The 13117-nt window shown below is 60.1% G+C and overlaps 1 protein-coding gene across 1 annotated transcript; it reads left to right on the top strand.

The window, feature by feature from the left end:
- Window positions 1–4448: 4448 nt before the first annotated feature.
- Window positions 4449–7290, top strand: DCAF11 (DDB1 and CUL4 associated factor 11; the record flags this gene model as incomplete). The annotated part of the gene is given in 6 exon segments (XM_066989558.1): window positions 4449–4560; window positions 5912–6003; window positions 6109–6197; window positions 7172–7185; window positions 7188–7229; window positions 7232–7290. Coding segments are annotated over 6 exon segments (408 nt in total), but the record flags the coding sequence as incomplete, so codon positions are not given.
- Between the last annotated feature and the right edge of the window lie 5827 nt (window positions 7291–13117).

The following is a 13117-nucleotide window of genomic DNA, read 5'->3' as shown; positions in this document are numbered from 1 at the left end:
GGAGGGGCGGGGGGAGGGGGAGGGGCTGGGGGGAGGGGGGGGGAGGGGCTGGGGGGGGGGGGAGGGGCTGGGGGGTGTGGGGGAGGGGGTGGGGGTGGGGGAGGGGCTGGGGGGAGGGGGAGGGGGTGGGGGTGGGGGAGGGGCGGGGGGGTGGGGGGAGGGGCTGGGGAGGAGGGGCTGGGGGGAAGGGAGGGGGGGGAGGGGAGGGGGGAGGGGCTGGGGGGAGGGGGAGGGGCTGGGGGTGGGTGGGGGAGGGGCTGGGGGGGGAGGGGTTGGGGGTAACGGGTGGGGGGGAGGGGAGGGGTTTTTGGGGGAGGGGCTGGGGGGGTGGGGGAGGGGGTGGGGGGAGGGAGGTTGGGGGAGGGGAGTGGGGGAGGGATTTGGGGTGATAATGGGGCTGGGTTTGGGAGGCGGATTTGGGGGGCTGGGGTCTTTATGGGGGATTTGGGAGGGGAGGGAGTGGGGGAGGGGTTTGGGGTGATGAAGGGGGAGGGCTGGGGTTCATTTGGGGGATGGGGTGGGGGGATTTGGGGGGGTAAATGGGGTTTTGGGTTAATCGGGGGGTTTGGGGTCTTTATGGGGGGGGGCTTGGGGGGTTCTGGGGGGTTTGGGGGGTAAATGGGGTTTTGGGGTGGATTTGGGGGTTTTGGGGTCTTTATGGGGGATTTGAGGGGGATCTGAGGGGGATTTGGGGGGATTTAGGGGAATTTGGGGGCTTTGGGGGCGTTTCTGGAGGATTTGGGGTCCTTATGGGGGGTTTGGGGGGGATTTGGGGGGGGTTGGGGGATTTGGGGTTATTAATGGGGAATTTGGGGTCCTTACGGGGGGTTTGGGGGGTTTATGGGGGCTGTGGGAGGGGTAAATGGGGGATTTGGGGTCCCTATGGCAGATTTGGGGGGATTTAGAGGGATTTTGGGGTCCTTGGGGGGGGGGGGGGATTTGGGGTAATAAAGGGGGATTTGGGATCGTAAATGGGGGTTTTGGGTATAATTTGGGGGTCCCTGGGGGATTGATTTGGGGTATTTAGGGGGATTCGGGGTCTCTGGAGGTGGTTTGGGGGTGATTTGGGGGGGTACTGGAGGTTTTGGGGTCAATTTGGGGGGATTTTGGGGTAATTTGGGGGGGATTTTGGGGTAATTTAGGGGGATTTTGGGGTCCTTTGGGATTTTGGGGTCCTTTGGGGGGGATTTTGGGGTTCCCTTGGGTGGGGATTTTGGGGTAATTTAAGGGGATTTTGGGGTCCCTTCTTGGGGGGGATTTTGGGGTCCCTTGGGGGGATTTTGGGAGGGTAATTTAGGGGGATTTTGGGGTCCTTGGGGGATTTTGGGGTCCTTGGGGGGATTTTGGGGTAATTTGGGGGATTTGGGGGTCCTGGGGGATTTTGGGGTAATTTAAGGGGATTTTGGGGTCCCTTGGGGGATTTTGGGGTCCCTTGGGGGGGGATTTTGGGGTCCCTTGGGGGGATTATTTTTAAGGGGGGGATTTTGGGGTCCCTGGGGGATTTTGGGGTCCTTTAGGGGTTTGGGGTCCTTGGGGATTTTTGGGGGTAATTTAAGGATTTTGGGGTCCCTTGGGGGGATTTTGGGGTCCCTTGGGGGGATTTTGGGGTCTCTTGGGGGATTTTGGGGTCCTTGGGGGGATTTTGGGGTCCCTTGGGGGGATTTTGGGAGTAATTTAGGGGATTTTGGGGTCCCTTGGGGGGGATTTTGGGGTCTCTTGGGGGGATTTTGGGGGATTTTGGGGTCCCTTGGGGGGATTTTGGGGTAATTTGGGGGATTTTGGGGTTCCTTGGGGGGATTTTGGGGTTATTTGGGGGATTTTGGGGTCCCTTGGGGGGATTTTGGGGTAATTTAGGGGATTTTGGGGGTCCTTTGGGGGGATTTTGGGGTAATTTAGGGGGAATTTGGGGTTTTTCTGTTTTTTGGGGGGTCACAAATGGGGATTTGGGGTCAATTTGGCGGGATTTGGGGGTCTCTTTGGGATTTTGGGGTGATTTGGGGGATTCGGGGGCCGCAAAGCATCTTGGGACCCCCCCCCCCCCCCCCCCATGGGCCAGGGCCAGGACCCCCAGGACGACGAGGACAGCGACGACGCGACCGCCGATGACGTCATCACGGATGGGGCCCCTGCAACTCCACGCCCCGCCCCCGGCGGCAACACAAGCGGTGGGATGAGGGAGAGGGGGGCGGGGCCCGCCGTGGCCACGCCCCCCAACCCTTTCTTCGTCCAATCAGCGCTGCAGGGGCACGAGCTGTGAGGGCGGAGCTTGAGTATGGGGGGGCTGGGGGGGGTATGGGGGGGGTATAAGGGGGGTTATGGGGGGATACGGGGGGGTTATGGGGGGGGGTTATGAGGTCGGGGGGGGTCATGGGGGGGCTGTGGGGGGTTGTGGGGTCATATGGGGGGGTTATGGGGGGTTATGTGGTGGCAGGTGGGGTCGGGGGGGTTATGGGGGGATATGGGGGGGGTTATGGGGTCATGTGGGGGGGCTGGGGGGTTGGGGGGGTTATGGGGTGGGTTATGGGGGGTTATGAGGTCGGGGGGTCATGGGGGGGCTGTGGGGGGGTTGTGGGGTCATATGGGGGGGTTATGGGGGTTATGTGGTCATATGGGGGGGTTATGGGGTCGGGGGGGGGTTATGGGGGCATATGGGGTCATATGGGGTCATATGGGGGGATGTGGGGGGTTATGGGGGGATATCGGGGGGTTGGGGGGTTATGGGGGGGTTGGGGGCGGATAGGGGGGGTTGGGGGGTTATAGGGGGATTTGGGGGGCTTTGGGGGGGGGTCATGGGGGGGATATGGGGGGGGTCGGGGGGGGGATTTGGGGGGATTTGGGGAGGGGCGTCTAGGGCGGAAGAATGGGGTTTGGGTGGTCTCGGGGCAAAAAAGTGGGGATTTGGGGGTCTTGGGGTGAAAAAGGGGGATTTTGGGGTTTTGGGGGGTGGTTTGGGGGGTTTTGGGGGGATTGGGAGGTTTTGGGGTCGGGGGGTTCTGGGGGGCTATGGGGGGATTTGGGGGGTTTGGGGGGTTTTGGGGTCCCCACCCGCCCCCCCCCCCCCCCCCAGGTTTTGGGGGGAGTTTGGGACCTGCAGCGGCGTGGCCGTCTCGCTGCTGTGGGGTTGAAGAATTGGTATTTTGGGGAAAAATTTGGTAGTTTGGTGGTAAAAAGGGTATTTTGGGCCCCCTCCCCTCCCCTTAAGCCCCGCCCCCTCCCATTAAGCCCCGCCCCCTCCCCATTAAGCCCCTCCCCTTCTCTTCCTCCCCCCCCTCCCCCCCCCCAGACCTTCGGGAAAATTGGGGTATGGGGGTGGAAAAACTGGTATTTTGGGGGAAAATGTGGTATTTTGGTGGTAAAAAGGGTGTTTTGGGCGGGAGAAGTGGTATTTTGGGTGGGAAAAGGGCTGTTTTGGTAGGAAAATATCATATTTTGGGTATTTTCATGGGAAAAAGCGGTATTTTGGGCAAAAAGCTGTTATTTCGTGGGGGAAAACGGTGGTTTTTGGTATTTAGCGCCCCCCCGGGGGGCTGCCCCATAGCGCCCCCCGGGGGGGCTGCCCCATAGCGCCCCCGCCGTGGGGCTGCCCCATAGATCCCCCCCGCCGTGGGTTTTGGGTCCTTGCAGCTGGGGACCCCCAAGCCTGCCCCATAGCGCCCCCAAGTGCCCCACATCCCCCCCAGCGCCCCACAAGTGCCCGATGTCAGAGAGACATTGGGTTGACCATAGAGATGTTGACCATAGAGAGGTTGGGATGACCATAGAGACGTTGGGATGACCATAGAGACGTGGGGTTGACCATAGAGAGTTTGGGGTTGACCATAGAGAGGTTGATGTTGACCATAGAGACGTTGGGTTGACCCGCGCGCGGACGCTAATTAATGTCTCGTTAAGGTTTGGGGTTGACCATAGAGAGGTTGATGTTGACCATAGAGATGTTGGGATGACCATAGAGACGTTGGGTTGACCATAGAGACGTTGGGTTGACCATAGAGACCTTGGGATGACCATAGAGATGTTGACCATAGAGACGTTGACCATAGAGATGTTGGGATGACCATAGAGATGTTGGGTTGACCATAGAGACCTTGGGATGACCATAGAGATGTTGACCATAGAGTTGTTGACCATAGAGACGTTGGGTTGACCATAGAGACGTTGGGATGACCATAGAGATGATGACCATAGAGGCGTTGGGTTGACCATAGAGACATTGGGTTGACCATAGGGACGTTGGGATGATCATAGAGATGTTGACCATAGAGATGTTGACCATAGAGACTGTGGGTTGATCATAGAGACGTTGACCATAGAGTTGTTGACCATAGAGACGTTGGGTTGACCATAGAGACGTTGGGATGACCATAGAGACGTTGGGTTGACCCCTGGAGGTCTCGAGGCGGTGCGGGTGGGCGGGGCTTGCCGAGGCCCCGCCCTGATTAAGCTTTATTAGCGCCGTCAGCTTCCTGCCCAATCACGTGGCGGCGGTGGAGTCCTACCCGCAGAAGGCGTTCTGCGGCATCTTCTCCGACGACGGCAAGCTCTTCGTGTCCGCCTGCCAAGGTTTTCGGGGGGGGGAGTTGGGGGGCGGGAATGTGTGTTGTTTTGGGGGGAAATGAGGGGTTTGGGGTAGGAAACGGTTTTGGGGTGAAAAAGCGGAATCGGTCATGGAGGCTGGAGGCGGCCTCGGGCACCCGTCTCCACGTGTATTTCGGTTGGAAAGAGGCAGAAAAGGATATTTGGGGCAGGAAAATTGATATATTGATGGCCTCGGCCACCTATATCCACGTGGAAAAAATGCACTTTCGGGTGTTTCAGAGTGTAAAAAGTGGTATTTTTAGAGAAAAAAATGTTTTTTTTTAGGTATTTTGGGTGGGAAAAGTGGGGTTTTGGGCAAGCAAAACACTTTTGGTTGGAAAAAGCACGTTTTTGGGTATTTGAGAAAGGGAAAGCGCTTTTTCGATTGAAAAGAGTGGCTTTTGGGGGTATTTTGGGTGAGAAAAGCTCTCTTTTGGGTGGGTAAAGGACTTGTTTGGTCGGGAAAATGCCTTTTGAGCTATTTTGAGCAAGAAAAGCCTGATTTTGGGTGGGAAAAACTCAGTTTTGAGTCGGAAAAATGCCTTTTTGAGCTATTTTGGGTGGGAAAATCTCTAATTTGGGCATGCAAAGCGGTATTTTGAGTGGGGAAAGTGCTTTTTGAGGTAATTTGGGTGTGAAAGCCCCACCCGGTAGCCCAGCTCCTTGCCGAGGGCTGAAACATCTCAAGTTGAGTGGGAAAAGTGCCTTTGAGCTATTTTGGGTGGGAAAATCTCTATTTCGGGCATGCAAAGCGGTATTTCGATTGGGGAAAGTGCTTTTCGAGGTATTTTGGGTGAGAAAAACTCCATTTTGGGTGGGAAAAGCTCAATTTTCAGTGGGAAAAGTGCCTTTTGAGCTATTTTGGGCGGGAAAATCTCTATTTTGGGCATGCAAAGCGGTATTTTGATCGGGGAAAGTGCTTTTTGAGGTAATTTGGGTGAGAAAAACTCCATTTTGGGTGAGAAAAACTCCATTTTGGGTGAGAAAAACTCCATTTTGGGTGGGAAAAGCTCGATTTTGAGTGGGAAAAGTGCCTTTTGAGCTATTTTGGGTGGGAAAATCTTTATTTCGGGCATGCAAAGGGGTATTTTGATTGAGAAAAGTGCTTTTTGAGGTATTTTGGGTGAGAAAAACTCCATTTTGGGTGGGAAAAGCTCTATTTTGAGTGGGAAAAGCTCAACTTTGAGTGGGAAAAGTGCCTTTTGAGCTATTTTGGGTGGGAAAAATCTCTATTTCGGGCGCGCGAAGTGGTATTTCGGCGGGGAAAAACGGCGTTTGTGGGGATTTGGGTATTTTGGGGCTTGCCGTGACCACCCCCCGCGCGGTGCCGCCGCAGACCAGACCCTGCGGGTGTACACGTGCCGGGGCCGGGCCCTGCGGCTGCTGCGGTCGGCGCGGGGCCGCGACGTCGGCTGGAGCATCTTGGACGTAGATGCCTGCACCCACCAACTACAGAGGGATGAAGCCTCTCCACCACGGGACCCAACGCCGTCGACCTCCTTGCGCTGGGGCAATGTGATGAAGCCTCTCAAGGTGGAGGTCAGGAGGCGGGGCTAAAGACGTTCCTCCACCTTTTATCTCCAGAACGGGGACGGAGACAACCACACGGCGCTCGACCTCAGGTGGGCCGTGGGGCAGGGCGGAGGTCCCTGGAGGTCCCTGGGGTGGGGTGGAGGTCCCTGGAGGTCCGTGGGGCAGGGTGGAGGTCCTTGGAGGTCCATGGGGTGGGTTGGAGGTCAATGGGGTGGGTTGGAGGTCCCTGGAGGTCCCTGGGGCGGGTTGGAGGTCCCTGGAGGTCCATGGGGCGGGGTGAAGGTCCATGGGGCAAGATGGAGGTCCATGGGGCAGGTTGGGGGTCACTGGGGTGGGTTGGAGGTCCTTGGAGGTCCTTGGGGCGTGGTGGAGGTCCATGGGGCATGGTGGAGGTCTGTGGAGGTCCATGGGGCAGATTGGAGGAAGAAGCCTTCACCGATCAACTACTGAGGAACGAAACCTCTGGAGGTCCATGGGGCAGGGTGGAGGTCCCTGGATAGCTCAACCCAAAAGCTGCCTTCGCCCACCAGCTATGGAGGTCCATGGGGCATGGTGGAGGTCCCTGGAGGTCCATGGGGCGGGTTGGAGGTCCCTGCTGCTCCGGCTCCTCGCCCTTCCCGGCCGCCCTGCGCTCGGCCTCCGCCCTGGAGGTCCACGGGGCGGGTTGGAGGTCCCTGGAGGTCCATGGGGCAGGGTGGAGGTCCCTGGAGGTCCATGGGGCGGGTTGGAGGTCCCTGGACGTCCATGGGGCGGGTTGGAGGTCCCTGGAGGTCCATGGGGCATGGTGGAGGTCCGTGGGGCGGGTTGGAGGTCCCTGGGGTGGGTTGGAGGTCCCTGGAGGTCCATGGGGCAGGGTGGAGGTCCGTGGAGGTCCGTGGGGTGGGGTGGAGGTCCCTGGGGTGGGTTGGAGGTCCCTGGAGGTCCGTGGGGCAGGGTGGAGGTCCGTGGAGGTCCGTGGGGCAGGGTGGAGGTCCGTGGAGGTCCGTGGGGCGGGGTGGAGGTCCGTGGGGCGGGCCGGAGGACTCGTGGGGCCAGCTGTGGGTCTCGCCCTGGCACCCCGCAGGCCGGAGGAGCGCCGCTCGCCGTCTTCTCCTTGGCGGTGGGGCCGGACGGGCGCGAGGTCCTGGGGGCGCCAACGACGGCTGCGTCTACGTCTACGACCGCGAGGTCCAGCGCCGCGTGAGGTCAGGGAGGAGGACAGGGAGGAGGACGGTCGTCCGGTGGCCCCGTGGGTCGTTACGGGGTCGTGGTGGCCCCGTAGATCTCGTGGTGGCCCCATAGGTGATGGTTGGGTGGTGGTGGCCCCATAGATCGTTATGGGGTCGTGGTGGCCCCATAGGTGATGGTTGGGTTGAGGTGGCCCCATAGATCTCCAGGTGGCCCCATAGGTCGTTATGGGGTCATGGTGGTCCCATAGATCGTGGTTGGGTGGTGGTGGCCCCATAGATGATGGTTGGGTGGTGGTGGCCCCATAGATCATCAGGTGGCCCCATAGATGGTTATGGGGTCGTGGTGGCCCCATAGATCATGGTTGCGCTCTGGTGACCCCATAGATCATGGTCGGGGTGGTGGTGGCCCCATAGATCGTGCGGTGGCCCCATAGGTTGTTATGGGGTCGTGGTGGCCCCATAGATGATGGTTGGGTTGCGGTGGCCCCATAGATCGTCAGGTGGCCCCACAGATCTTCAGGTGGCCCCATAGATCGTTATGGGGTCGTGGTGGCCCCATAGATCTTCAGGTGGCCCCATAGATGATGGTTGGGTTCTGGTGGCCCCATAGATCATCAGGTGGCCCCATAGATCCAGGAGGTCGTCGAGGGGGACAGGAGGTTGACCTTCAGGTGGCCCCATAGATGATGGTTGGGTTCTGGTGGCCCCATAGATCATCAGGTGGCCCCATAGGTCGTTATGGGGTCGTGGTGGCCCCATAGATCATGGTTGGGTGGTGGTGGCCCCATAGATCATCAGGTGGCCCCATAGATGATGGTTGGGTTGAGGTGGCCCCATAGATCTTCAGGTGGCCCCATAGATCGTTATCGGGTCGTGGTGGCCCCATAGGTCATGGTTGGGTGGTGGTGGCCCCATAGATCATCAGGTGGCCCCATAGATCATGGTTGGGTGGTGGTGGCCCCATAGATCGTGTGGTGGCCCCATAGATGATGGTTGGGTTGAGGTGGCCCCATAGATCTTCAGGTGGCCCCATAGATCGTTATCGGGTCGTGGTGGCCCCATAGGTCATGGTTGGGTGGTGGTGGCCCCATAGATCATCAGGTGGCCCCATAGATGATGGTTGGGTTCTGGTGGCCCCATAGATCATCAGGTGGCCCCATAGGTCATTATAGGGTTGAGGCGGCCCCATAGATCATGTGGTGGCCCCATAGATCGTTGGGGGTTGTGGTGGCCCCATAGGTCATGGTTGGGTTCTGGTGGCCCCATAGATGTTTAGGTGGCCCCATAGATGCTGGTGGGGTGGTGGTGGCCCCATAGATCATCAGGTGGCCGAGGTTGTGGAGGGGGACAGGAGGTCCTCCTGGAGGTCGGGAGGAGGCCAGGAGGTCGGGGAGGAGGCCAGGAGGTCGGGGAGGGGGACAGGAGGTCGGGGAGGAGGCCAGGAGGTCGGGGAGGAGGTCGCCACCTCCTCCTGTCGGGGGGCGACGACGCCGTGTGCCGGGCCTGGGACCGCCGCTGGAGGTCAGGGAGGCCGGGGCCTCACCCTGGAGGTTCTCGTTCTCCCGCCGGGAGGCGTGGGGCTCCTGGCGAGCTCCGCCCGCGCCTCCGCCAGCTCCCGCCTCCGCTCCGACAGCACCGGGGGGCCCCGCCACTGCCAGCCTTCCTCCCCCTCCTCCTCCTCCTCCTCCTCCTGGTCTCCTCCTCCTCCTCCTCTTGCTCCTCCTCCCCCTCCTCCTCCTCCTTCCTCCTGATCTGGGACTGGGAGGGGCTGGGCCCCGCGGCTCCTCCCGCCGTGCCGGTTCCTCGCTCCTCCTCCTCTTTCTCCTCCTCCTCCTTGACGTTCTCCATGGTTCCATCGACCACTCCTCTTCTTTCTCCTCCTCCTCCTCTTCCTGGTGTCCTCCAATCTTGACGTTCCCCATGGTTTTATCATCCTTGGTGACCCTGTCCGTGACGTTCCCCACCCCGTTGACCCCATCCTTGACGTTCTCCATGGTTCCATCGACCACGATGACCCCAATCGTGACGTTCCTCACCCCGTTGACCCCAATCTTGACGTTCCCCGTGGTTCCTCACCCCGTCGACCCCATCCCTGACGTTCCCTCCTCCTCCTCCTTCCTCCTCCTGTTCTCCTCCTCCTCCTCCATGGTGACCCCGATCCTGATGTTCCTCATCGTGCTGACCCCAATCTTGACGTTCCTCATGGTTTTATCATCCTTGGTGACCCCAATCTTGACGTTCCTCACCCCGTTGACCCCATCCCTGACGTTCCCCATGGTTCTAGCGACCTTCCTCAAGGTTCCACCATCCATGGTGACCCCGACCATGATGTTCCTCACCCCATTGACCCCATCCTTGATGTTCTCCACGGTTCCGTCGACCACGATGACCCCAATCCTGATGTTCCTCATCGTGTTGACCCCAATCTTCCTCCTCCTGCTCTCCCCCTCCCCCCTCCCCTCCCCCACCCCCCTCCTCTAGGTGGTCCCGACCTCCACCCCACCATCCATGATGACCCCAGTCCTGATGTTCCTCACCCCGTTGACCCCATCCTTGATGTTCTCATGGAGACCCTTCAACCCAACCCAACCCAACAATCTTGATGTTCCTCATTGTGCCTCTTCAGCCCAACCCAACCCAACCCAAACCAACTCAACCCAACTCGACCCAACCCAACCACCTGGAGACCCTTCAACCCAGTACAACCCAACCCGACCCAAGCAATGGGTTTTATCATCCACGATGACCCCAATCTTGACGTTCCTCATGGTTTTATCATCCTTGGTGACCCCAATCTTGACGTCAACGATCTGGAGACCCTTCAACCCAACCCAACTCAACGCGACCTTCCTCAAGGTTCCACCATCCATGGTGACCCCGACCATGATGTTCCTCACCCCATTGACCCCATCCTTGATGTTCTCCACGGTTCCGTCGACCACGATGACCCCAATCCTGATGTTCCTCATCGTGTTGACCCCAATCTTGACGTTCCCCATGGTTCCTCACCCCGTTGACCCCATCCCTGACGTTCCCCATGGTTCTAGCGACCTTCCTCAACGTTCCACCATCCATGATGACCCCAGTCCTGATCCCAACCCCACCCAACTCAACCCAACCCAACCCAACCGATGGAGACCCTTCAACCCAACTCAACCCAACTCAACCAATGTCAACCCAACTCAACCCAACTCAACCCCCCATGCACCCAACCCAAAAATGGAGACCCTTCCCGGCGGCTTGGAATGGAGACCCTTCAACCCCAAAACCAACTCAACCCAGCTCAACCCAACCAACAGAGACTCTTCAACCCAACCCATATGGGGTGGTTATGGGGCTCCAGGGGTCATTATGGGTCCCTATGGGGTGGTTTTGGGTGGTTATGGGGGATTATGGGGTGGTTTGGGGTGGTTATGGGGTCTTGGGTGCCTATGGGGTGGTTGTGGGGTGGTTGGGGGTCACTATGGGGTGGTTGGGGTGGTTGTGGGGTGGGTGGGGGTGGTGATAGGGTGGTTGGAGAGGTTTTTGGGGTGGTTATGGGGTCTTGGGTGCCTATGGGGTGGTTTGGGGTGGTTATGGGGTGGGTAGGGGTCCCTATAGGCCCAAAACCAACTTAACCCAACCGTCTGGAGACCCTTCAACCCAACCCAACTCAACCCAACCCAACCAAACTCAACCCAACCCAACCCAACCCAACCATCCTCGATCGGTGGTTTGGGGTGGGTGGGGGTCACTAAGGGGTGGTTGGGGTGGTTATGGGGTGGGTGGGGGTCCCTAAGGGGTGGTTGGGGTGGTTATGGGGTGGGTGGGGGTCACTGTGGGGTGGTTGGGGTGGTTATGGGGCTCCATGGGTCATTGTGGGTCCCTATGGGGTGATTTGGGGTGGTTATGGGGTGGTTATGGGGTCTTGGGTCCCTATGGGGTGGTTTTTGGGGCCAGGTCCACAATGCTCTCCCGCGCCAGCTTCAGGTCGCCCGTGGTTATGGGGTGGCCGGCGGGGCAGGGACCTCCCATCAGCCCCCCAAAACGTCCGCCCCGGCCAGGACCTTCTGCCCCCGGGTGATTATGGGGTCTTGGGTGCCTATGGGGTGGTTTTGGGGTGGTTGGGGATGGTTGGGGTGGTTATGGGGCTCTGTGGGTCATTATGGGTCCCTATGGGGTGGTTATGGGGTGATTATGGGTGGTTATGGGGTCTTGGGTGCCTATGGGGTGGTTGTGGGGTGGTTGGGGATGGTTATGGGGTGGTTTTGGGGTGGTTTTGGGGTGGTTATGGGGTGGGTGTGGGGCACTATGGGGTGGTTATGGGGCTCTGTGGGGTCATTACGGGTCCCTATGGGGTGGTTGGGGTGCCTATAGGGTGGTTATGGGGTGGTTGGGGGTCACTATGGGGTGGTTATGGGGCTCTATGGGTCATGTCATCCAGGGCTTGCTGCTGCGCCTCCTGCAGGGCGTGGTCATGGGGTGGGTAGGGGTCCCTATAGGGTGTCGTCCAGCCCGGCCATCTCCTCGGTCAGGTTCCTGACCTGCGGTTTGGGGTCCCTATGGGGTCCCTATGGGTCCCTATGGGTCCCTATGGGGTGCTATGGGGCAGCTATGGGGCTCTATAGGGTCCCTATGGGTCCCTTCTCCACCCACCCTTGGGGCATCTCAACCCAACTTTGGGGCATCTCGCTGATGACACCCAACCCCCTTGGGTCATCTCCACCCAACCCAACCCCCTTGGGTCATCTCATGGGGTGGGGTATCAGGTCACCTCCACCCAACCCAACCCCCTTGGGTCATCTCCACCCAACCCAACCCCCTTGGGTCATCTCCACCCACCCTTGGGGCATCTCCACAGGTATCGGGGGCGGGGCCTCAAATCTCCACCTAACCCTTGGGGCATCTCAACCCAACCCTTGGGGCATCTCCACCCAACCCAACCCCCTTGGGTCACCTCAACCCAACCCAACCCCCTTGGGTCATCTCGCGTGGCCTCGAAGCCCAACCCCCTCGGGTCATCTCCACCCGACCCAATGGCGGGAGGGGCCTTTGGGGGCGTGGCTTTATGAAGAAGCCACGCCCCCTCCCACCCCGGGGCTTAGAGGTTGGGGGCGGGGCTTGCCGCCGCGCAGGCGCGCTCCCCCTCCCCGAAGCGGCGGGGCTTAGAGGTCCGGCCGGGCGCCGCGCATGCGCAGAGCCTTGCCCTTACCCGCGCCGAAAGGTTGGGGGCGGGGCTTAAAGGTTGGGGGCGGGGCTTAAAGGTTGGGGGCGGGGCTTACCCCCCCCCTCAGGCTCCTGAGGGAGCCCCGGCGCCGCCATTAGCGCCCTGAGCTTAATTAGCGCCTTTAATTAACAAGGGGGCGTGGCTTATCGGCAGGGGGCGTGGCCTCACGGAGGGGGCGTGCCGGAAGCACCCAGGGCCAGCCCCCGGAGGGGAAAAGAAGGGGAAAAGGGGCGAAAAAAAGGGGAGAAAAGGGAAAAAAAGGGGAAAAAGAGAGGAAAAGGGGGCGGGGGCTGCCCTCAGGGGGCCACAAAATGGCGGCGGGGGCGCAGCGGCGGCTCCGGGCTCGGTGGGCGGGGCTTCGGGGAGGGGGCGGGGCCTGAGGGGGCGGGGGGGGGGGCTTCGGGGAGGGGGCGGGGCCTGGGGCGGGCGGGGCCTGAGGGGGAGGGGGCGGGGCCTGAGGGGGCGGGGCTTCGGGAAGGGGGGCGGGGCCTGGTAAAAAAACCCCGGAATCGGCTTTTTTAGGGATTTTAACTTTTTTTTCGTCAGAACCGGGGCTTTTTGATGGCTTCGAGGTGGTTTTTTTGGTCAGGGGGCGGGGCCTGAGGGGAGGGAACCGGCGGGAGCCCAAAGGGGC

The sequence above is a fragment of the Anser cygnoides genome, unplaced genomic scaffold, assembly GCF_040182565.1.
Source record: "Anser cygnoides isolate HZ-2024a breed goose unplaced genomic scaffold, Taihu_goose_T2T_genome scaffold_52_1, whole genome shotgun sequence".
Lineage (NCBI taxonomy): Eukaryota > Metazoa > Chordata > Aves > Anseriformes > Anatidae > Anser > Anser cygnoides.
This window is presented reverse-complemented; position numbering and strand designations above follow the sequence as displayed.